Below are 21,716 nucleotides of genomic sequence, written 5' to 3'. Positions count from 1 at the left end.
ACTACCATTTTGGCTGCCTGCCTTCGACGACTTATTTAATGCCCCCATCATTACCTGGAATGGGCCCCGTGTCTCGCCTATGGCTTGAAATAGCTCAGGACCTCAGACTGCCACTGCTGACCCCCCTAATTTGCAGTTTCATAAATAGCAGCTTGGGACTTAAGCGCTAAAATAGAGCCCCCGTGGCTGGAGGCTCGCGGTGCAAGTGCAAGGCTAATGAAATGAAGCCTACCTAGAGACGCACCTTGTGGCATGGTTAAGTTTAATGGAACAGGATTAAGGTGTCAGTCAGGTGCTTGTGATTAAGGCTGAGGCCGAGTGAGGACAGCCCGCGACGGAGTTCATGTTACAAAACAACACAGCATTTTCTTTTCAGTCTGCCGCATCGCGTTGCCTTCTGACAGGCACATGCTCGTATTCCGTCTTTTTGTTGACGTCATTTCATGATGCGAGTACTACACCTTGATACTCCCGAGTGATCTTTTTATAGCGGCACTTGTTGTCGTGTCTGCCAACAATAGCTGCGGTCAACACCTGCTGTGGTGAAGAAAATTTCTGTGCAGCGCTTACGACAGTGTAACAAACTGTCCCGAGCTCCAGGCTCTGATGGTATAGGTGGCCGGGCTGCTGACACTCCCCTTCCTCATTACATGTTGTCATGGACGCAACGCAAACTGAAGGTCTAACAGTCTTAAGATCTAAGCCTCAAAAAAGGTGCATCCCAGGGGCAAGCACTATTGCCCAGCTAATCTCCGCTGCTGCCTCATCTCGCTGTCCTCAGATGGCCATAATGAATAGAAACGAGATCAGGCTCTGGGAAGAGGAGGCTCTTATGGGCACATGTCCAGGAGGTTACTTAAGGCGAACAGCCAGACAAACACTGGTGGTGGACTGTGGTCAGCGCCGAGCACCACTATGAATGTTTACAGTGCGGAGGGCTGACCTGCGGTCACTCACTCCTCCTGCGTGTTGTGAAACTGATAAGTGGAGCAAAATGCAAAGCCGGCACCGTTGCCCGAGTACAACAGGATTGTTGTTGTTGTTTCGCTGTGTCTTTTTTTTTTTTCTTCCTGGCACTGATTGCAACTGCAATTATGCACAGCTTTTTTTTATTATACACACTTGCAAACCGGTTTCGACTCCAGAGTCTACTGCCTTCTGCCATCGTTGATCTATCAGAGTGACTGACGGCAGTAATGAACTAGGACGAGATAACGCATGGCACCATTCATGCGTAACCGACACGGAATCCCACTGTGACATGTGTATGGCAAGAAATCAGAGTGGCTTAGTGGGGAAGAATAATACTTAGTATAATCACTTGACTCTGTGATTAACCCCTCAAGAAGAAGAAAAAAAACCCCGCACACATACACACAGAGAGACAGACAGAGGCAGGGGGGGAGAGAAGCTATCGCGATGGCCCATATGGTTTCTTCCTTACCTTCCAGCCAGCTGAGCTGTTGCTGTCGCCCTTATCCTTGAAATAGGGCACATAGCGGACCATCCAGTCGTAGATCTGTGACAGCGTGAGTCTTTTTTCCGCGGTGCTCTCAATGGCGCGGGTAATGAGATCCGCGTAGGACTGGTTCCCCCACGCGTTCCGCCGAGACGACTTGGCTTTGCGCAGCGGTCCGGCCACGTCGAGCGCCGCCGCGCCGGCCAAGCATGGGTGCGTCGCGGCGCCCGCGATGCCGGCTGGATGCTTGAGCTCCGCCGCCGGCGTTCCGCCCACCAGCAGCCCGGCTCGGCACGCCGGCACGTCCTCGGGTTCCACCTTGATGGTGGCCAGGGGGAGACCCCCACTGACCTCCGGGAAATCCTCCGGGCAGGGCAGCGGCCAGGTGCAGGAGCGAGGCCGGCTCTGCGGCTCGAAATCCGAATCTACCTGATGAGCGTCCAGTTCGTCGTCCTCCATCATCAACATTTACCCTTCACTTGGAGAACGGGATGAATCAAACAGCGGACAAAAATAATGTTGGAATAGATAAATTTGTATGTATTAAAAAAAAAAAAAAAAATACCTCCACAATCCCCCCGCAGTCGAAATCACGTGGAATTCACGTCGAGAATCTGCCCCCGCTGTGAATATTACAGTCTGAATGAATAAGAGGCTATTTAGCGGAGTGGGGTCATCGTGGATTACAAGCAGAATCGCAGCCGTGCGTGTAGAGACAGGAGAAGTAATAAAAGTAATAACAATATTTCGTCCATTTTTCCCCCGGAGAGCTCAGGAACAAAAGAAGGAAGAAGATGAAACCAAAAAAAAAACCGTCAAATGTTGATATATAAGAAGAAGGAAGAAGAAAAAAAAATCCCCGCGCTCAGCCGCACATCATCTCAAGACGAGTCGAGTCGAGTCGAGTGGAGCCAGAGCCAGTCACCGGGAGGCTGTTCCATCCAGTCGCAGCAACAGATGATATTTCAGCGGAGGAGCAATATCGTGCATATATTCTGTGTCCTACTACTACGCGGCGACGCTCGCTAAATCCTCAGGAAGGAGCAGGAGAAATGAGAGGAGGAGGAGGAGGAGAAGGAAAAAAAAAAAGAAGAAAAATCACCGGAGCTGCAGAGTGCATCCGCCGAGGAGGAGGCGATACTGCGTGATGTGATCACCGTCAATTATTCAACCTTCCAGTGTGCGCCGACGGCAGCCGGCGTCAGCGAGCGGCACGTTCAAGTCCATTCAGCGCGAGCGGCACCCAACTGTCTGCTATTGGGGACGAAGGAGCCGTCCGCACGTGACCAATCGATACATTAACAGCCAGGGGTGTGGGAGAGGGGGGAAAAAATGAAACGTGGGATGCGATCAAAAAGAAATGACTCCGATATAATAACAATAGTTAAAAAAAAATAAAAATAAAAAAAAGAATCCACTTGTTCGGATGGATGAGGAGCCTCGGTGGCGGTGCCTCCCTCTCGCCCGGATCCTTCACATGTTCTCATTTGCTTACAACTCGCCCCGTCGGTGTGGAGCGACTGTGACGCGCCGGCGCTGTAGTGGAGATGCTGCCAATTGGAGTGCGCGCGACCAAATCAATAGGCTACTCCGCGAAACGTAATTACGGTCAAATCCAGAAGTCTCGCCCGCCTGTTTCCCTGCATGTCTCTGGTAATTAGAAAGGCGGAGCAAACTGAAAAGACTTATTCGGGTTCTTTTAAATCCCAAAACTCACGTTTTTATTGAAAGGTTGATTTTTTTTTATTATTTTTTTTTTTAGTATGCGTGAGAGCCAAAATCCGTGTCAATAACTGCAACATGATCATGACGATTTTTTTTTTTCCTCTTTTTTTTTTTTTCCAACTCTAATGTGCGTGTGACCAGCCGGGAACACGTGCACAGTCCAACTTGGCCCCTCGAGGGGAACTCTCCCGCGGTGATGCTTCGCTTCACCTCTCGCTGATTATTTGCGGGCTATTCAACAGCGAGTGCCATTTTCTGTGCCGATTAGACAGATTTAGTCCAGATTAAGAGAGATTAGGTAACGCTAGATTTTAATCTGGGAGCAGTGAAGTGAAATAGGGGCTTTTCCCCCCCAGAGGCTGGAGGGGGGGTGGGGGGGGAGAAAAGAAATTGGTGAAGAGACTTTAAAACGCACACACACACACACTTCAACCTCATATCACTTCTGCCAAGTCTGAACGCGGTGCGAGTAAATCTGATTCATCACAGCCCTCGCTTCTCCCTTTCAAACCTGACAGCAAAGTGGAGCCTGATGTCTGTTTTCCCCTCCATGTGAAACAATCATATTTTTTTTTTCCCAGATACGGCAAAGAAATGCTGAGCTCATGGTCTATTTTAGTCCCATTCACGTTATACGCGCGTTCACACCTGTTCCGTTGATGGTCGCCGTGGGGGCAGTATCACTTATTCATGAGCCCATACAGTGGAGTTTGAGTGCCACACTCAAACACGGAGGGGGGCGGGGGGGGAGGCATTTAGCGAGCTGCGATTCAGACAGGCAGAACCACCCTCGGAAAATCAAAACCAAAAAATTGCCGCAGTCAAAAGGCTATGATGAATAATATCATGTATTTGACTATATAGAGGCTCCCGGTTCCCACTGCAGCGTGGGACCCTGACAACGTTGACGGACACCAGGACGTGTGGCCTAAACAGGCACCTGAGGAACAAGGCTTCGGGAATTCCCCGAGTGGGGGGGGGGGCAAAGGACGCACTCTGTGCTTAAAAGGTTGTGCAACCCGGCCACAAGGCGTGCAGTCAGACCGCTGTTGAGAAATATGTGTCAAACACCATATTAGCGCCGGTCCATGCAGGACAAGAGTGAGCGTCAGCGAGTCACGGGGATGGACTCGCTCCTGCCCAGTGACAACCAGCTGGTTTGTTTTGCTCGTCCAACGTCTGTTACGCTTATTGTATTTTTCTCCAAATTCCATCTGCAAACCCCCCCCCCCCCCCCCCGACCCCAAACCCCCACCTGACCCCTGAACCCCCAGCCCGCAGACTGTTACACAAGTGCGTCTCGGTGAGGTGGGGGGTGTTTGCTCAGGGTACGCTGGGAATTTTTTTTCTCTTTTTTTTTGATGACACAGATTACGCAATCTGTGTTGATTACACGCTCGGCGCGAGGAACAGTGATTGTGAGCCATCAGGAAGACGAACGTGCGTCTCAGCAGGACCCTGTGTGGAAGGAGGAGGTGGAAGAGGAGGCAGGAGTCCCAGGTAGCACTTTTAGCAGCAGGTATGTGTTCACTTCCCTTCCAGGGTGACGACTGCTGCTGCTGCTGCTGCTGCTGCTGCTGCTGCTGCTGAATTCATCCCTTGTCCGCCCCGCCCACCACCACCACCTCCTGCCCATACCAGACATTCCGCAGGCTGGCTTCAGGCTCTCGGGCGGCTCATCCCGTAATGGCGTGCTTTCGGGGGCGCGGCGCTAATCACCTCAGTCGGGCCGCGAGCACCGTGGGCGTCGTCACGTCAGCAACAAGGCCGAACTTTGTGTCTGTCAATTTGCGCCAGGAAAAAAGAGAAAAGTTCCCCCCAAAAAAGGAAAAAACAGCTTTGGAATTTTCATTCACAAAAGGGCAACGCTGCTCCACCCCCTACGACCTGGCGATGTCGAAGCCGCATGAAGACCCCTGGGGAGGCCAACGGGCCATCTGAGAGGACCCCCCCCCCCCTTTCCCTCACACCCCTCTGGTTTTTTGCTCTCTAACAAGCATATGGGCAATGTGCAATGACACATGAAGGGGAGGGCCCACATCCAAGTATCGGGGAGCATTCCTGAGTTGGCAGAGCTGGATTTCACCGACGGCCTCGGTGGCACGGGGCCCAGCGGCGGGCGACTTAAAGAGGCCCCCCCACCCCCTCCGGTGGCATCTCGCCGTCTCTCCCTGCCGCCGGCCCGCGAAACATTATGTTCAGAGGCAGCGGCAAACACAGCTCGGCGCCAAGACTTTTTAATTAAGACTGCGTTGGAACGGAATGGAATGGAAACGTTAAAGGCACAAACAGGTAATGGCTCCTGTCCCCATTTCTCAGGTCAATATGATTAACAAACACTGGCGGCCAATTAATTCCATTTAACAGCTGAGGGGCCCCAAACTAGCAAATGGCCCACAGAGGGAAATTACTGTGCAAGCACACGCCCCAAAAAAAGCACACCGAGTTTAATTGTATTATAATGAAATGATGTGAGAGAGTGAGGACTGTACGCTCGGCCGCTTTTAGAAAAAAAAAAAAAAAACAAATGGTCAAATTCAGCGTATGTGGCATAATTATTATGGAGCTGACACACTAAGTGTGACATCAGGTACCAAGAACTATAGTCAATTTAAGTTCAACAAATGTAATTCTGATAAGTTTGTTCATGAATTATCTAGAATAAAACAAAACCCATTTCACAATAGACCGTTGTTGAAAATGACAAAAGTTCTTTTAGGAACATTTAAAATAAGCTGCTGAAATCTTTTCAAATTTCTATTAAACCAAATGGCCAAAGAATGACACTAAATTCACTTTGTGTAATTAAATTCAACATAACCTCTAATTAAAACGAAACACTCACACATTTTTTCTTCTTCCTCCACGCTGCACTTGTACAAATGTGTCTCCAGAGTGTCAATTTCCTACAATCAGCCAAGCAGAATATCTCGGCACCTTTGGCAACGGGTGTAATTCCTCAATTGAGCAAGCCAGTAACTGGCTACATGCACAATAGCCAAGCAGGCCCGATGCCAAGACACTGATTAGCCTAGCTGCGCCTCTCCACTGCAGGCGATGCAGAGTGGAGGTGCAGTGGGAGCCCGGCTCATCACCAAAGAGCAGCGCGCTAAACACAAGTTTAAGTGGAAGAAAGCCAGCATACTGTAGCGGATCCATGCTGGACACATAAAGCCTTGGGCAACAAGGCATCTGCCTCTTTAATACATAATTCACTCAGAGTTGTAACATCTAGTCGTAGTGCCAGTAGTCTGGTTGCTGGAACGAAAAGGCTGCTGCTCTATGGTAGATAACCCCACGTTTTATTATTACATGTATTATTATTTAAGGTCTGATTTATAAGTTAGCCTCATTCGCAGGTCAAATGTTTTGAATTATTAGTTGGTCTGATCTAAGAGCCTCCAGCGAAGATTATTGAATGGCCCTAAAATCCAAACTGGAGCCAGAAAAAGATCGGCAGAACATCTTTAAATGTGGCGTGCAGATACATTGGAAGGCTGCTTTGGTTTTTTTTTTGCCCCCTCCCTCCTTACAATGCACCTATACTGCAAGGAGAAGCAGCGCAGTGTCACCTTTCCACCTCGCTGAGCTCGTCTGCATCAGCGTTGACGTGCAGGTAGGTCAACGTGCGGAGACAGACCATCTGCCCTCCGCTTCTCCCCTCAGACATGCACGCAGCGACTTTACATCGCAGTCCCTCGCAAATGCATCTCACCGCCGGGGGTATTATTAGAAGCACTCACGTCTCGCAGCCGGCGTTATTACCACGGCCGGCAGGATGTGCATTAGTTACCAGTCACCGGTCGCCGCTGCAACGCGCTGACACGCCGAGACCATTTCGGAACCGTCGCCTGGCAAAGAGCGAGGAGAACCTGAAGGCGGCCGCGCTGCTTTCATGGGTAATAGTCCCAGCTCAAGTTCCCATGAAAGAGGGACTAATGGGTTAACAGTAGAAACGAGAGGGGAAGAGAGGGAAAATCAATGCTTTTGTTGAGGGAAAGAAAGAAAGGCTTTCACAGGTCTATGTATCATTAAGCAATTGAGAAAGCTAATTAGAGTGTGGGGTGGGGGATACGGATCTCACAGTAATTATTTCCATGGCAACCACAGCTCCTGTAGATGATCTGAGAGGGGATTCAGCCAGGGAGGCAAGCGAGTCATTTCAGGAGCAGGAGAGCCCCCTTGTGGCGTAAAGAGTGGAACTCCACTGTTATGAACTGATCATCTGAAGGGAATTTAAAATGAAGCACTGAGCAAATGTCTGCGTCAAACTCTTTAAATGTCTTATAATGACAATTATCTGTTTACATAGTGGAGGTAGATGTTAATTCTGCCACAAGGTGGTTTCTAAAATTTGAAAAGAACAAAAGAACAGAATTACTCCAGTGATGACAAATGTCACTTAGATAAAGAATAATACCATGGAACTTTTTCACAAAAAGTCGAACTATATTTAATTTTGCAAAAATGTGAAGAAAAAATAAAAAAATAAAATGTTGTCCACTTTGTCAAAGTCAATTCAAGTCATCAGTGTCTCTGTTTGCTGGGGTCAATCTTCTCCAGGTGAACCAGAGGTTTGAGTTGTTCAGCGAAGCTGCGCATGTCCTCGGACACGGTGTCCTGGCCTGCCGGAGCCAACACGCTGAGCTCCACCAAGTACGAGAGCGACAGACGCTCCGTGTTCTCTGTGTTCCCCGGCACGAGGACGCGTGACAGCTTGGTCACCACCACTTTCATAGCCCCTTTGCGAAAAATGTGCCCCGTGGCCACGAACTCGTGGTCCATGCGAAAACCCATTTCATTGAGGAACTCTGGTAGGCTGTGGGAGGCGGCCACGTCCACACAGTTGCGCACCAGGGCGTGGCGGCTCTTGTCTCCTACTTCGGGTTGGCCCAAGTAGCGCAAGTGCCACGGGGACGTGGGGTGGGACAGAGAGCGCCTGGCGCGTAGAATAAACGGGTTCCCTTGTTGGCCCTTCAGCAGGTAAACCAGCTCATGGTCGACAAAAGTCTCAGGTTCCATGTTGTCACACAGGCCTCGAAGGCGGTGCAGGAGACTTTCCAGGGCCTGGTCTAAGACACTGCCTGAAAAAAAGACATGAAAACACATGCAATAAATAAATCAATCAAAGGATGTGAGAGACAACTATCTAAAGAAAACAAAGGTGCAGGAGGAAAGTTTACAGTCTTCCCATTAGAAATTGTAGAAGTAGGAAAATAACTATGTCATTTATTTTACAGTGTCATTATTCATAATATTTACATTAGAGCTGGACTTCTGATAAACCAATAAAGACCTCTGAGACACTGTCACACCAACATAAATATCTTGTGATATCCGAGTCATCACTAACTTCAGAATCGCAGAACTCAACTTACTAGGCTTAACGTAAACTGGAAAGGTTCAGCCACCTTTAGACTCAAACAGATTCATATTGTTATTAATAATGTTATTGTGGAGTGTTTATATTTCAAACAAAATGCGTTACAAACTAAGCATTTGACAAATGGTTCAATACAGCAAAAAAACAGGATTGAAAAAAAAAGAACTAAACAGACTCACCGGCCACATCATCATTAGGTCACTTGTTAAGACAAATAGCTAATCAGCTAACCGTGTCAGCAGCGCAACAGCAACAAATGCACGGAGGTTGACTCAGTGACGACGACGACGACTTGCTGAAGTTCAAAGCAAACATCAGAACTGGGATTTTCACCTACAACCATCTCCAGGGTTTACAGAGAATGGTGCCCAGAGAGGGGAAAATATCCAGCAAGCTGCAATCGTGTGGACAGAAATGCGTCGCTGACGTCAGCGGTCAGAGGAGAATCGGAAGCCTCAGACAACGGAAAGGTTACAGTAATTCAAGCAATCACTGGTTACAACCAAGGCCTGCAGAATAGCATCTCTGAAAGCTTTTGAACCTTGAAGCATTTTACTCACTGGTCACTTCACTATGTACCAAGTACTATAGCGGAGTGTTAACAACAGGCTTTCAATAGGTGCATTTCAACAGAACAATTTCTCCATTTAAAGGTGTATGTGTACTGCTTTTGTTTGAAATAAAAAGCAGAAGCTACCCAAGGTTTGAAGAACACTAAGTCTAATAACACATTATCATTATTACAATAATGCACACTTGCTTAAACCCGTACCAATTTCTTTTGTTTTCATTAAAAGCATTTTGTTAAAAAACTACTATCTGGATAGTTTCGGGATTAAGGAATTGTGACATTGACTGAGCAAAAAAATTGCTTTACATATATATACATATATACATATATATATATATATATATATATATATATATATATATATATATACATTGTTAATTGTTGTATTTTTTTATTTTATTTTTTTAAATCGGGAGACCAACTTTACTTTATCCAAAACAATCCCTTCCCTACATCGTTTATGGGTGTTTATGTGTCTTACCTTGTAACAAGTACTCCATCATGTTGATTGTGCCCCCCGTCACAGGCATCACCGTAACTGGTGGAGCCTCCATCCTTTGGCCGGGCAAAAACATTTTTACAGAAATGGGGGGAAAGAAAAGGGCGCAAATTAATAAAACTTTTAATTCAAGCATTTTCGTAGTACAAACAGCATAACTTTTCCCACAAGAGTGCTGGCAACTAATGATGCTGCATTAGTAGCTAACGTCGCTAGGTTGTCCAATCACAAACTTGCCTTGCTTCTTTTTCGTCTGTAAAACACAGTTTATAAATTCCAGCAGTCCATTTACTCAATCAAACAGGTAAAATGCTCGTCTCTTCGTCTTCAGTAAAGTCACAATCCTAAAACAAATGATCCAATAATCGTCACTCACTTGTTCAGTCAGCCACAATACTATCCTACTGTTAGCTTCACAGCTAGCCAGGAACTACCAAGCTACGTCACCGGAAATGACACAGTAGCTGCCTTGCACTTCCGTTGACATTTTCCCAAGCGCAAGTAGCAACTGCTTTGCTGGTGCTTTGTCAGTACATGATTTTACCAGGGTCAAAATTTGCGTTTTAATAGACCAAATGCCACCGGCTTACTTTTCTTCCTGTACTTTTCTAGTACTAGAAGAAAATCAATGCCGGGGATGTCACCGCACATTGGCAGACTACAGCCACCTAGTGGTGTGGAAGGTGTACTTGAAAAGACGGTCAAAACCAAGAGTCAATACAGCCACATATATAATCCAAGACAAAATTGTTGGTGTGCCTCAAACGCGACTAATATCTGACTTCATTTAAAAGCCCACACACTCAAATATTGTCAGACAGCTACTGATAAGTAGTAAAGGTTGGAATTTTTCTTTCTCCAAACCATTAGATTTTATCCCAGACCGGAATTCTCAGTGGCGCTTTGAAAGCTTGCAAAACTGCCTTCACACTTGGTGTTGCATATTCGCTCCTACCTGCATGGGCCTGTCTAAAACGCATTGATTATACCTTATCAGTCTTTTTTTTTTATTATTATTATTTATTTTTTTTAATTGATTCCAGAAATGAGTGAGAAAGTTCACAGGCTAATTTTGAGCAGTTAACTTTATTACAGATTAACCACACACACACACGACCATACAACATGATTAACCACACAAAACATCGAAGCAATGGATAACTATGTGAGTAACAGGCCACACCATTGTATCATTGTTGTTTTTGAATAAGTGCAATTATTTTATGCCATGTATAAAGACGGCTATGATGAAATTATGTAAACCTAAACATTATCTTAATTTGTTTTTACCAAAAGCTGCAACCTGTTTATGAAGCCTTAGAGACTGCTTTGGTATTGGTACTGTTATTATTATCCCAGAAAGTCGTGGGTGACTCACAAAGTTCTCAATGTGAAGCAGTGCACTAGAAACAAAATTGGGCAAACTGAGAAGACTTGTCAAAAAGACAGTTGTGTTGGTAAAAAAGTGACAATTAATATGAAACTGAACTTGTTCTTTGCCAGGAAGCAACAAAGTGGTGGAACAGAAAAGTGAGGAATATCAGGAAGTGGGTGAGAGGCCAAGACAATTGTCAATGCCCTTATTCTCAAAACATCTTGCGTTTACATCACCCAGTGTGGCCAAAACACTCCTTGATGGTAAATCAGGGACCATTCAACACACCGACAACAGGGCCATTGCCAACAGGATTGTCGACATTAGCAAACCACAGCTTTTACCCATAGAGTTTTTCCTCTCCCATTCTATGTTGTAAGTATTCTCCTTTATTATAGACTTATGCAAAAGGTTGTTGTTGTTTTGTTTTGTTTTGTGCCACATTTGTGTAACACAAACCGAGTAATACCATCCAAAGGGGAGACACAAACATGGACTTTATTCATTACCCAAGTGATATTTCAGAAGAACTTTGGGTCTGGGACGTGTACGGCTGGTGTGCATGAGAGGCACTGTGACTGTATGACAGGCACGTGCCTGTCAGGAATCAGCAAAGTGCTGTCCAGTGACTGCATGCGGGTACGGTCAATATACGGGACAAGGGGCATCCTGCCCTGGACAAAACAAACATAGATCACAATGCAGGGCATCCCTGTACCGGAGCAACTTCTAAGTTACAAAATTGCATTTTGGAATTTTTCATCATTCGAAGCCTGTAAATCTTTTGGTGCCTTGAAATAAAAAAAAAATGACAAACCAAAAGCCAGTTAAACCTTTCCTCAAACTCCACTTGATGTGCTCAACCACGGGCCATCGGGCCATGCGATCCCGCCCATCGTCCCAGTTGCTGACGTCACTGCCCAGAGATTTCATCACGGCCGGATCTCGAATACTCCTCTGTTTTGCCATCTGCACATGCGGAGGCGTCAGTCAAGAATGGCGCTGGTGCAGACTCTGGTGGAGTTCCGATCGATCGGCTGGTCCGCCGCCTGCCAGCTGATCGCCTCGGTGTTTTTTGTCTTCGTCATATACAAGTTCGCCATCCTGCTCGTCAGGAAGAGGGCGTCGCAGCGACACTTCGAGCTCTTCCCGGGACCCCCGGCACACTGGCTCTTCGGACACGTCACGGAGGTATTTTGCATGCAAATCAGCGGCTCGTCGTTGTGCTTGCGACGCGGATGGGCAACACTCGGGCTCTGTCATGTAGCCCATGCCGCGCAATGCACTCGTTTCTGATTGGCTCTCCGTGTGCAAAAACTTTCTATGATGACTTCATGTGATTTCAGTTCAAGCAAGACGGAACTGATTTGGACAGGCTTCTGGAATTTGGAAAGCAGTACCCCTTCGCTTTCCCACTGCAGTTCGGGCCCTTTCTCTACATTCTCAACATTCACCATCCAGATTATGTGAAAACTATACTGGGTTCAACAGGTGCAATATCAGTCACTTCAAAAAATTGCCTCATCCATCAATGGCATAAGATTGATTTTTGCTGTTGTGGCGGTCTGTGTTTTATCTTACAGAGCCTAAAGATGACTTTGCATATAAATTTATTGAATCATGGATTGGTAAGAGGACCTGTAGAAGGAGTTTTCTTGTGCACAATTACTGTATATAGCAATTCAATATGTAAATGCTGAATGATTCACCCTAAATAAACACCCTATCTCTCTGCAGGGAATGGCTTACTGGTTTCCAAAGACCAGAAGTGGTTCCGGCACAGGCGGCTCCTGACTCCAGCTTTCCATTATGATGTTTTGAAGCCCTACATAGCACTGATGTCAGATTCTGCTAATATCATGTTGGTATGTAAACAATGGCGTAGTGGTAACAGATAAAGGCGGTCATGGTGAAATAAAGGCACGGTATGCATTTTGTGTTGGCCAGAGATTTTCTTTTTTCTTTTTTTTAATCTTCTGCCAGATATGTGACATCAGTTCTTTCCCACCAGGACAAATGGCAGACGTACGCAAACACCAATGAGACTTTTGAATTGTTTAAAGACGTGAGCCTCATGGCACTGGACACCATCATGAAGTGCGCGTTCAGCCAGAACAGCAACTGTCAGACCAAGAGGTGAGGTGCATTTGCTTGTCTTGGAAATGGGTGCAGTTAAAGTTTTACACCTTTGCACTTGATTGTTAGCTTGTTAAGGTTTGATTGTCGTCCCTCCCAAGACCTGAAATAGAAACCATGCCAAAATAAAAAGTATTAGAATTTGGCAATGACCCAACATTTGGAGCAGGTGTGCGATGACACAGTATTTGTGATCAAAGGTCATGTGTGTCTGTGATCTACTGAGCAAACATTTAGCTATGGCACCTGAGCAAGTTAGATGCAAACCAACACTGGGTTGGTTCGCAACAAAAAAAATCTCCATCAACGACTGTCATCATTGTAATCATATGTTCCGGTTGATTTTAGGCCTCAACCATGTATTTATTTTTAGATCACCCTTGGACTCCAATCATCAACTGCACTCTACTAATATACACTCAGAAATGTTTTGGAACAATTAAAGTTCTAAGCATTTATATTTCCGAGGTGGTGGGGGACGAACGCTCATAGTGTTTCTCTGCTTTGTCATTTCAGCGGAACTAATACCTATATCCAGTCAGTGTATGAACTCGCCAATCTGATAAACCTGCGATTTCGGACTTTTCCGTATCACAACAGCCATATTTTTAACCTCAGCCCTCACGGCTTCAGATACAGAAAAGCTCGTCGGATAGCACACAGCTATACAGGTACGGACAGTTTGCAAAACCAATCAAACGTCAAAGATCTCTTGACGTGATTTACACGAGTCGCTGTGGGATGTGACAGTAAATAATCATCTGTGTCCTTGTCTGTTAAAGAGGAAGTCATAAGAAAGAGGAAAGAGGAGCTCAAGGAAGAGAAGGAGCTGGAGCGCATACAGGCCAAGAGAAACTTGGACTTTCTGGACATTGTCCTGTTAGCAAGAGTATGTTGTTTTTTTTGTTTCGCTTTTTTTTTTTTTTTTTTTTTTTTTTTTTAATTAAGACAAGTAAACGTTCAAATATTTTTTTCTGACCAAATTCAGTTGGAAAGTTTAACATGATGACAAAGTTTAAAAGAGAAAACAATAACAGTTTTCAGAATGAGCTCCTTGCCCTCCAAAGCAAGGACTCCTGCGGAGACTCACTGGCGCAGGCCCCAACAATAATATTAACAACAAAGGACAACAAATGGGTCGAAGGTTTCTTTATTGTCATTGTGTAACCCAATTAGTTTGCACGTCTACTCAGTAACGCTGCAGCTGTGCATGCAACACTAGATAAATAACTGTGCTTTGTGTTGAACATTGTAAGTGTTGCGCCAGGGAAGAAAATATTGCACAGAAATATGAGAAGAAACAAGACGCATGATGGAGTGTACAATATACACGAGTCTGCACTTAATTCTGTGCTTTAGTCTGTTTCCAAATTAAACTGAGACGGCTGAGACGTCCGTGTTTGACCACCTTGCAGGATGAGAACCAGCAGGGTCTGTCGGACGAGGACATACGGGCAGAGGTGGACACGTTCATGTTCGAGGGCCACGACACCACAGCCAGCGCCATCTCCTTCATCTTCTACAGCCTGGCCTGCAACCCGGAGCACCAGCAGCGCTGCAGGGACGAGGTCATGCAGGTCTTGGATGGCAGAGACACCTTTGAGTGGTGGGCTGACGACTGAAAAAACGTTGCCAAATGAGAAGTGAGCGAGGATGTCACTTTTGTCCAGAATCAACCAACACAATGTGCTTTTCATCAAAGGGAGGATGTGAGTAAAATTCCCTACACTACGATGTGCATCAAGGAATCCATGCGTCTTTACCCTCCTGTACCCGGAATGTCCAGAAAACTCACCAAAGCCATGACTTTCGCTGACGGGAGGACTTTGCCCGCAGGTTTGTAGTTGAATGGCTCTCTTTTCTTACGTAAACCACTGTCTTCCATAACTTTCAGCTGTGCTTCCTCCATCTAAATTCTTCTCTTTAAATTGCTGAGAAATCAAATTGTGTCTGAAAGTTGTTTTCCGCAACAGTTGAAAGTACACAACTCTGCATTGAATCCTCCGTTCTCTTTTTTTTTCGAAGGATGTCAAGTTGGAACAAGTGTGTTTGCCCTGCACAGAAATCCAACAGTTTGGGAAAACCCCGAGGTGGGTCAGCATTTCACCTGAAGCCAGGCTTAATGCGCCTACCTTTGTTCGCGTGATATGTTTCTGTGCCATCGGTGTAACCGCTGATTAGGGTCAATTATGCCCTATAAACAAGGCGCACTGGATCAGATCTGGTTAAGGGTTACATGTGTATCACTCTGTCCCGGCTTTTATAAAAGCCGTTGCCAATATGGTAAAAAAATAACATTATGTGTGCTTGTGTACATGCAGGTTTTTGACCCGCTGCGTTTCCTGCCTGAGAATGTTTCCAAGAGGTCGCCTCACGCATTTGCGCCCTTCTCTGCCGGGCCCAGGTTTGTCTGCACCCGATGTCTTGCAAATGGAATGGTCTAGTCTTGCTTAACACTTAGAAATGAGTTGCTCGGGTTATTGCCATTTGCCATCTACTCATTTACTCGGCCAAAGCCTGCAGCATGTGAACATTTAACAAAGCACCACCCCAAGACTTTTAGTACAGTTTCATTAGGTCTTACAGCGTAGTAGATCCACAATGAATTGATTGTATACGGAGACTTGAGTAGACTCATTGACTTTGTCAAATGAAATGGGAGAACTCGCTATCTTTTGAAGCAGTTGCTGGACGGCAGAATACACAACTGGGATGAGGTAACGGTTTAACGTGAAACAACAACGCACACTTGCTCACCTATTAACATGGCTCCAAGGTTCATATTTGTGCAGTTCAGGTCCATCACAGGCTTTAATTACAACATTCCTGCTTTTGTTTCTCAGTAGGGCGTAGGGTGTGAGCCTCGTAAGCGAGCGTTACATCCACTAGTCCATGATAAAGAGGTGAAGCTGCCCTAGTATCAGGTATCAGTTACACAAAACACTTCTTAGCTCAAATGTCACTGAAGAATGCTGAGTTTCATTCGACTGTATGAAGCTGCAGCAATCTGTATCTTTTGGGAAGCCAACCCGCAATAATTAGAAAGGACAATTAGTGCAGATTGAAAAAAAATATTTTATTTGGTGTCCAGAGTCAAACTCATAGAGCGATCCGCTTCAATCTCACAGACTACAAACAACAATAAAATTATACAGAAGGAATGTGATGATCCCTGTTAAACTGTGAACCTTGCGGACTTGGGGCGGCATTAGACGTGTTACGAAGTTGCAAAGATTGCTCTGGAGCTGCTAATTATTAACTGCTAATCAATAACCTAAACACAATCATTGTCAAGTTTTGCACCGTGTCATTCAAGTATTGTCATTCTTCCTCAGAAACTGCATCGGACAGAACTTTGCCATGAATGAGCTTAAAGTGGTTACAGCGCTGACGCTACAGAGATACAAGCTGATAGAGGAACCCACTGAGAAACCCAAGCTAATCCCACGACTGATTCTGCGCTCCATCAACGGCATCCACATCAAAATCCAACCTGTTTAGACACAAGATGGAAATACCTTTAGAAAAAAAAAACTTAATAGTGAGGGAGATTTCTAAAAAAAAAAAAAGTATTTAAAACTTAGTCTATACACTGATTGAGAATTTAAAGCATATATAACAACTGTTTTGATAATAACTAAGTACATATTATAATCCTCATTTTAAACACATCTCCACATACGTCATGCATATACTGTACAGTATATTCACATATATTTGCAGTCTGTCAATTTTAATGTGTTTTTATGTCACTGCAATTGGGTGGCAGGAAATTGTAGTTCACACAAACACACGCAACTAAATATAACACACTTGGTAAGAGGTGATCCTTAATGGATCCCCAGCAATTTTCTTCATTTATTACCAATTACTAAAAAACAATAAAGTGTAACTCAGCTGCATATTAGAAAACAGTAATCTGACCAACATTTATAGAATTTAAATAATGCACCGAAACAAGAAGGTGCAGAGAAAAAAAACAAACGAACAAACAAAGATCATTACAGAGGAATGTTGCGAGCTTTTGTGTTGACGTAACACTGTCAGTAATGCAACATAACCACTAGATGACACTGCTGCATTACTGTGTAGGACATCGTGCGTTTTGCCACTTTTAATTCTATTTTTGCATTTTCCGTTTTGGAATATATGTGTAAATGAGATGGACCCAAGTTAAAAGGTGAGGTTACAGGGAGTGGAGATTTTTAAAAGGTGTAGGATTCCAAGTACTTGGCCGACAGAGTGTGGAAAAGAGGTGAAGAAGCGCCTCCGAGCACGTTGGAACTTTCCGAGAACTGTGTGAAGTGTGTTGTGCTGGCAAGAGTGTCGGAGGGAATGAAAAAGGAGAGGCGTGGAAGAGGGCAGTGAGTGCAGCAATGTTGTCGCGGTTCGGCGAGGAAAGACAGTAGGCCGAGCTGGAGGAGGCAGAGGTTGACATGTTGAGCAACCAGGATGGATCACGGTCATGAATGAGGACATTAAAGGGACAGCACACGGCAGATGTTTTTAAGATAAAACCAGGTGTGTTATGACATGAAAGAGTTAAGCTTTCAGCAAGTCTTTTGACGAACCTCCCGACCTTATTTTGGAAGAAACTTTTTTTTTTTTTTTTTTTTTTTAATGTAAATGTGGTAATTTGATTCTCATTAAAAGTTAAAGGTTTAACTGCAGCTATTTGTATTTTTTAAAGTCAGCTGGAGATTAAATCTAAACTTGTTTTAGGAAAATAAGGCTTGTTTGCATTTTCCTCAAGGCGGTAACGTCTTCATAACACCCCAGTGTTGCTTCTGTCAGTCTATAAAGAACAGCTTTGACATTTTTCTAAAAGGAAAAGGTACTGATCTGTTTTGTTAAATATGTATTTAAGTAAGAAAAATCTAATTTTGCCTTAGAATGGATCTTCCTAATCTGCCTTCATTAGTGGTATTTACACTTTAGTGTTTTTGTGTATTTCATTAAATTCAGTTGCTGCGTAGCTAATGTATGACAAGTTAGCAGTGGTTAGTGATAATAAGCACAATGTGATGAAACTTAAATAAAATAAAAAAAAAGCATCACAAATATATAAAGGTACACAAGCTGAAGGAGAACAACGGCAACATGTAAAGTGCCGTTTCGAGTATACTGTGGATGTTAAAACACTGACCTCACACTATTAATAATTGTAAAGGTTCTAGAGCACAAAGTTTGTATGTGTGTTTTAACCATGGAAATATGTACAATAATTAAAGATGTTGCCTACATCCTACATCAAGGTGTTTTTATTGATGCGTTTCATCATCTGCAGTTTAGTAACCGCCCACGCCGATGCTGCTTACATCATCCACAGCAGCCGAGTGTGCTGTCGCTTGATCTCAAGGTTTATAATCCAGCCAGTCAACTGTGTCACCTTCAGAAAGGAAGGCAGCGCCGCCATGGGATTGACTAAAGCCCTTCTGGTGCTCCGCTTGGCCGGTTTCCCTCCTCTGCATCAGCTCTTTGCCTTGGTTTGTCTGGTTTTCGTCATCTATAAGTTCATCACGCTGGTCGCCCTACGACAAAAGGTACTCCAAGACTTTGAGACTTTCATCGGACCGCCAGGACACTGGCTCTTCGGACATACCTTTGAGGTACTGTCACAAGGAATGACTTCTACTCACTCCACTCAGCTGCTCAATACAGAGGGCAAATTCATACATTCCCATTTTTTCTTCTTTGCGATAAAACTTATTTCAGTTCAAACAAGATGGGGACGACTTGCACACTATAGTGGAATACGGAAAGCAATACCCGTATGCGTTCCCGCTGCGGTTCGGCCCATTCGCCTGTTTCCTGACCATTCACCACCCGGATTATGCGAAAACTATTCTGGGGTCCACAGGTGGGTGAACACTTCTCCTACACAGTCTGACTGATGGGGACCAAAGGAAATTGACCAAAATCCTCATAAATATTCTTTTTCCCCAACAGCGCCGAAAGACGATCTGACAGTTAGTTTTATTGAGCCGTGGATTGGTGAGACTGATTCTGTCGGAGCAGCCTGCCGAACAAAGTGTTTGTTAGCCGCTGTAGTGTTTGTGTCCAACCTCACATTCTTCTTTGCTGCCTCCAGGTAATGGCCTGCTCTTTTCAAATGGCCCCCGGTGGTTCAAGCACAGGCGGCTCCTGACCCCGGGCTTCCACTATGATGTTTTGAAACCATACGTGGGACTGATGTCTGATTCTGCCAAAGACATGCTAGTGAGTAAGGCGGGAAGGGAACATGCAGAAACACTGCCTCGTTGTTGTTGTTGGTGCTGTTGTTGATGTTGTTGTTGCAGATGTTTCAAGATATGTGATGCCAGTTCTCTTGCCACTGACAGCACAAGTGGGAATGCTACGCAAACACCGATAAACCTTTTGAACTGTTTGAAGCACTAAGCCTCATGACACTAGACACCATCATGAAGTGCGCATTCAGCTACAAAAGCAACTGTCAGACTAAGAGGTGAGATTTGTTCCCATTCTCAGATGATGGCTATGGTGTAACTCAGCCTTCAGTTAAGATGAATTGGGATTGAAGGTGGATGGATGGATGGATGGACGGATGGATGGAAGGATGGATGATTTTCCTTGATATGTTAGTCATTGATCCAACCCTCTATGCATGGATTACAAGTCTTGCATCTCCTTCCAGTGAGACCAACACATACATCAAATCAATCTTCAAGCTCACCCAATTGATCAACCTGCGCTTAAGGACGTTTCCGTACCACAGCGACTTCATTTTCTACCTCAGCCCGCACGGCTACAGCTACAGAAAAGCCTGTCGGATGGCTCGCACTCATACAGGTACAGGTCCTAAGATGCAATTTTTCAAAGAAATAGCCAATACACATCAATCTAGGTCCCGTCGCTGTATTGCAAGGCTGAAATGACCCACCCATTGTGTGATCTTTAAAGAGGAAGTTATCAGAAAGAGGAAGGAAATACTAAAAGAGGAGAAGGGGTTGGAACAAATATGCACCAAGAGATACCTGGACTTTTTGGACATCATTCTATTAGCAAGAGTAAGACACAACACGATTATCATGGCTAGTGTTTTTTTTTTTTTTTTTTGTACAACTGACAGTGGCACAGTTTTTTGTCCCCAACTGAAGTTGTGTCCACTGTATCTGACCCATCTTGCAGGATGAGAACCAGCAGGGTCTGTCGGACGACGACATACGGGCAGAGGTGGACACGTTCATGTTCGAGGGCCACGACACCACAGCCAGCGCCCTCTCCTTCATCTTCTACAGCCTGGCCTGCAACCCGGAGCACCAGCAGCGGTGCAGGGACGAGGTCATGCAGGTCTTGGATGGCAGAGACAACCTGGACTGGTGTGCTGATATTTCACTCATGCGAGTCAAAGACTTAGGCCCTGAATTTCACTTCCTAAATTAAAGTGCCTGAATTTTCTTACAGGGAGGATCTGAGTAAAATTCCCTACACTACGATGTGCATCAAAGAATCCCTCCGCCTTTACAGTCCTGTACCAGCAATATCTAGACAGCTGACCAAACCCATGACCTTCTGTGACGGAAGGACTTTGCCAGCAGGTTTGTCGTCAGATTTGATATGTTGCTATTGTGACCAAATTTGTTTTTATTAATGATGTAGTTGGCGCACATCTCTAAACCAAAAACCATTTGGGATTTCTAGGATGTCTTATTGGAATAAGCATTTTTGGGATTCACCGGAATGCAAGCGTTTGGGAAAACCCTGACGTAAGTCACGAGGACTTCTGCAACTTTATTTGTAAATGGTTGAAATGCTTTGAATTTTAACTGAATTTTTGAGGCATAGCTGGGTCTGGTCAGCTGCCTAACTATAGTGATAATCACACATCTGCCTCTCTGTAGGTCTATGACCCACTACGCTTCCTGCCAGAAAATATTTCCAAAAGGTCACCACACGCATTTGTGCCCTTCTCCGCTGGGTCCAGGTATGTTTACCCTTTTCCCGCCACATGAAAGCTTCCAACGTCACATTGCAGATACGGTGACATCAACTTTTCTCCTCAGAAACTGCATCGGTCAGACCTTCGCCATGAATGAGCTCAAAGTGGTGACGGCCCTGACGCTCAACAAGTACCAGCTGATTGAAGACCCCGCCTTGAAACCCAAATTACTCCCACGACTGATTCTTCGCTCCATCAACGGCATCCACATCAAAATCAAATCTCTCGACGAGCAGGAATAAAGGGCAACGACTGCAGGATTTCACCCGTTGCGTGGACACGTCTTGCTGAAAGAAAAAGTGTTTGAATTTTTTCCTGTTTCACCATGTCATCAAATCTTCTACATGATAATAAAAAAGTGACTTCTGTCACATTATCTGGTATGGGTGATCTCTTGTTGATAGAGGATACATTGATATGCTGTGAACTTTTGTGAATCAGGCTCTTTCTCTGTCCAAAATAAGTCCTGGCTGGCCTTTGGTGTCTAAACATAGATGGATATACAATATATTTCTGGAAAATCCATCTTATATATTTTTAGAGGTTGTATTGGTGTTGTGAAGTGCATTTCGTGTTACAAATTATTTGGTAAATTGGTGATCTTTTTC

General features: G+C 44.9%; 4 protein-coding genes across 4 annotated transcripts in view; 2 read left to right on the top strand and 2 right to left on the bottom strand.

Annotated features, from left to right (window-relative positions):
- Positions 1-3,165, bottom strand: part of LOC142904718 (forkhead box protein O6-like) — a 34,391-nt gene extending 31,226 nt beyond the window's left edge. Inside the window, exons 1-2 of the mRNA XM_076050988.1 lie at positions 2,025-3,165; positions 1,445-1,937 (exon numbers count right to left, since the gene is read on the bottom strand). Of these exons, the coding sequence (XP_075907103.1) occupies positions 1,445-1,927 (483 nt within the window). The 5' untranslated portion in view covers positions 1,928-1,937; positions 2,025-3,165. The remainder of the gene's footprint in view (positions 1-1,444; positions 1,938-2,024) is intronic.
- Positions 3,166-7,621: 4,456 nt separating this feature from the next.
- med18 (mediator of RNA polymerase II transcription, subunit 18 homolog (yeast)) lies at positions 7,622-10,167 on the bottom strand. Its single transcript, XM_076050993.1, has 3 exons — positions 10,014-10,167; positions 9,620-9,693; positions 7,622-8,268 (listed from the first exon to the last, which is right to left on the bottom strand). Exons 2-3 carry the CDS (start codon positions 9,690-9,692, stop codon positions 7,712-7,714), a joined length of 630 nt encoding a protein of 209 aa, XP_075907108.1. The 5' UTR covers position 9,693; positions 10,014-10,167; the 3' UTR covers positions 7,622-7,711.
- Positions 10,168-11,948: 1,781 nt separating this feature from the next.
- On the top strand, positions 11,949-18,396 carry LOC142904700 (cytochrome P450 4B1-like). The gene is made up of 12 exons (XM_076050963.1): positions 11,949-12,203; positions 12,359-12,503; positions 12,596-12,640; positions 12,750-12,877; positions 13,024-13,148; positions 13,665-13,819; positions 13,931-14,037; positions 14,564-14,754; positions 14,851-14,984; positions 15,174-15,238; positions 15,470-15,552; positions 16,484-18,396. Exons 1-12 carry the CDS (start codon positions 11,988-11,990, stop codon positions 16,647-16,649), a joined length of 1,560 nt encoding a protein of 519 aa, XP_075907078.1. The 5' UTR covers positions 11,949-11,987; the 3' UTR covers positions 16,650-18,396.
- On the top strand, positions 18,380-21,479 carry LOC142904699 (cytochrome P450 4B1-like). Its single transcript, XM_076050962.1, has 12 exons — positions 18,380-18,757; positions 18,864-19,008; positions 19,098-19,142; positions 19,240-19,367; positions 19,490-19,614; positions 19,804-19,958; positions 20,070-20,176; positions 20,298-20,488; positions 20,574-20,707; positions 20,811-20,875; positions 21,011-21,093; positions 21,173-21,479. The coding sequence occupies exons 1-12, from the start codon at positions 18,380-18,382 to the stop codon at positions 21,348-21,350; spliced, it is 1,734 nt and encodes a 577-aa protein (XP_075907077.1). The 3' UTR covers positions 21,351-21,479.
- Positions 21,480-21,716: the final 237 nt, after the last annotated feature.

The sequence above is a fragment of the Nelusetta ayraudi genome, unplaced genomic scaffold (genome assembly GCF_046127955.1).
Source record: "Nelusetta ayraudi isolate G7.1 ecotype Tasmania unplaced genomic scaffold, CSIRO-AGI_Nayr_v1 ptg000131l, whole genome shotgun sequence".
NCBI classification, from domain to species: domain Eukaryota; kingdom Metazoa; phylum Chordata; class Actinopteri; order Tetraodontiformes; family Monacanthidae; genus Nelusetta; species Nelusetta ayraudi.
The sequence above is the reverse complement of the archived record's forward strand: the minus strand, read 5'-3'. Positions and strand labels throughout refer to the sequence as shown.

Bases quoted from the DNA above. Each gene is read 5' to 3' on its own strand.
- med18 (XM_076050993.1), bottom strand. From the start codon at position 9,692: ATGGAGGCTCCACCAGTTACGGTGATGCCTGTGACGGGGGGCACAATC. The intron at 8,269-9,619 runs GTAAGACACATA...TCTTTTTTTCAG, and splicing joins GATGGAGTACTTGTTACAAG to GCAGTGTCTTAGACCAGGCC.
- LOC142904699 (XM_076050962.1), top strand. From the start codon at position 18,380: ATGTTGCCTACATCCTACATCAAGGTGTTTTTATTGATGCGTTTCATC. The intron at 19,143-19,239 runs GTGAGACTGATT...TGCTGCCTCCAG, and splicing joins TTTTATTGAGCCGTGGATTG to GTAATGGCCTGCTCTTTTCA. The intron at 19,959-20,069 runs GTACAGGTCCTA...TGATCTTTAAAG, and splicing joins GATGGCTCGCACTCATACAG to AGGAAGTTATCAGAAAGAGG.
- LOC142904700 (XM_076050963.1), top strand. From the start codon at position 11,988: ATGCGGAGGCGTCAGTCAAGAATGGCGCTGGTGCAGACTCTGGTGGAG. The intron at 14,038-14,563 runs GTATGTTGTTTT...ACCACCTTGCAG, and splicing joins ACATTGTCCTGTTAGCAAGA to GATGAGAACCAGCAGGGTCT. The intron at 14,985-15,173 runs GTTTGTAGTTGA...TTTTTTTCGAAG, and splicing joins CGGGAGGACTTTGCCCGCAG to GATGTCAAGTTGGAACAAGT.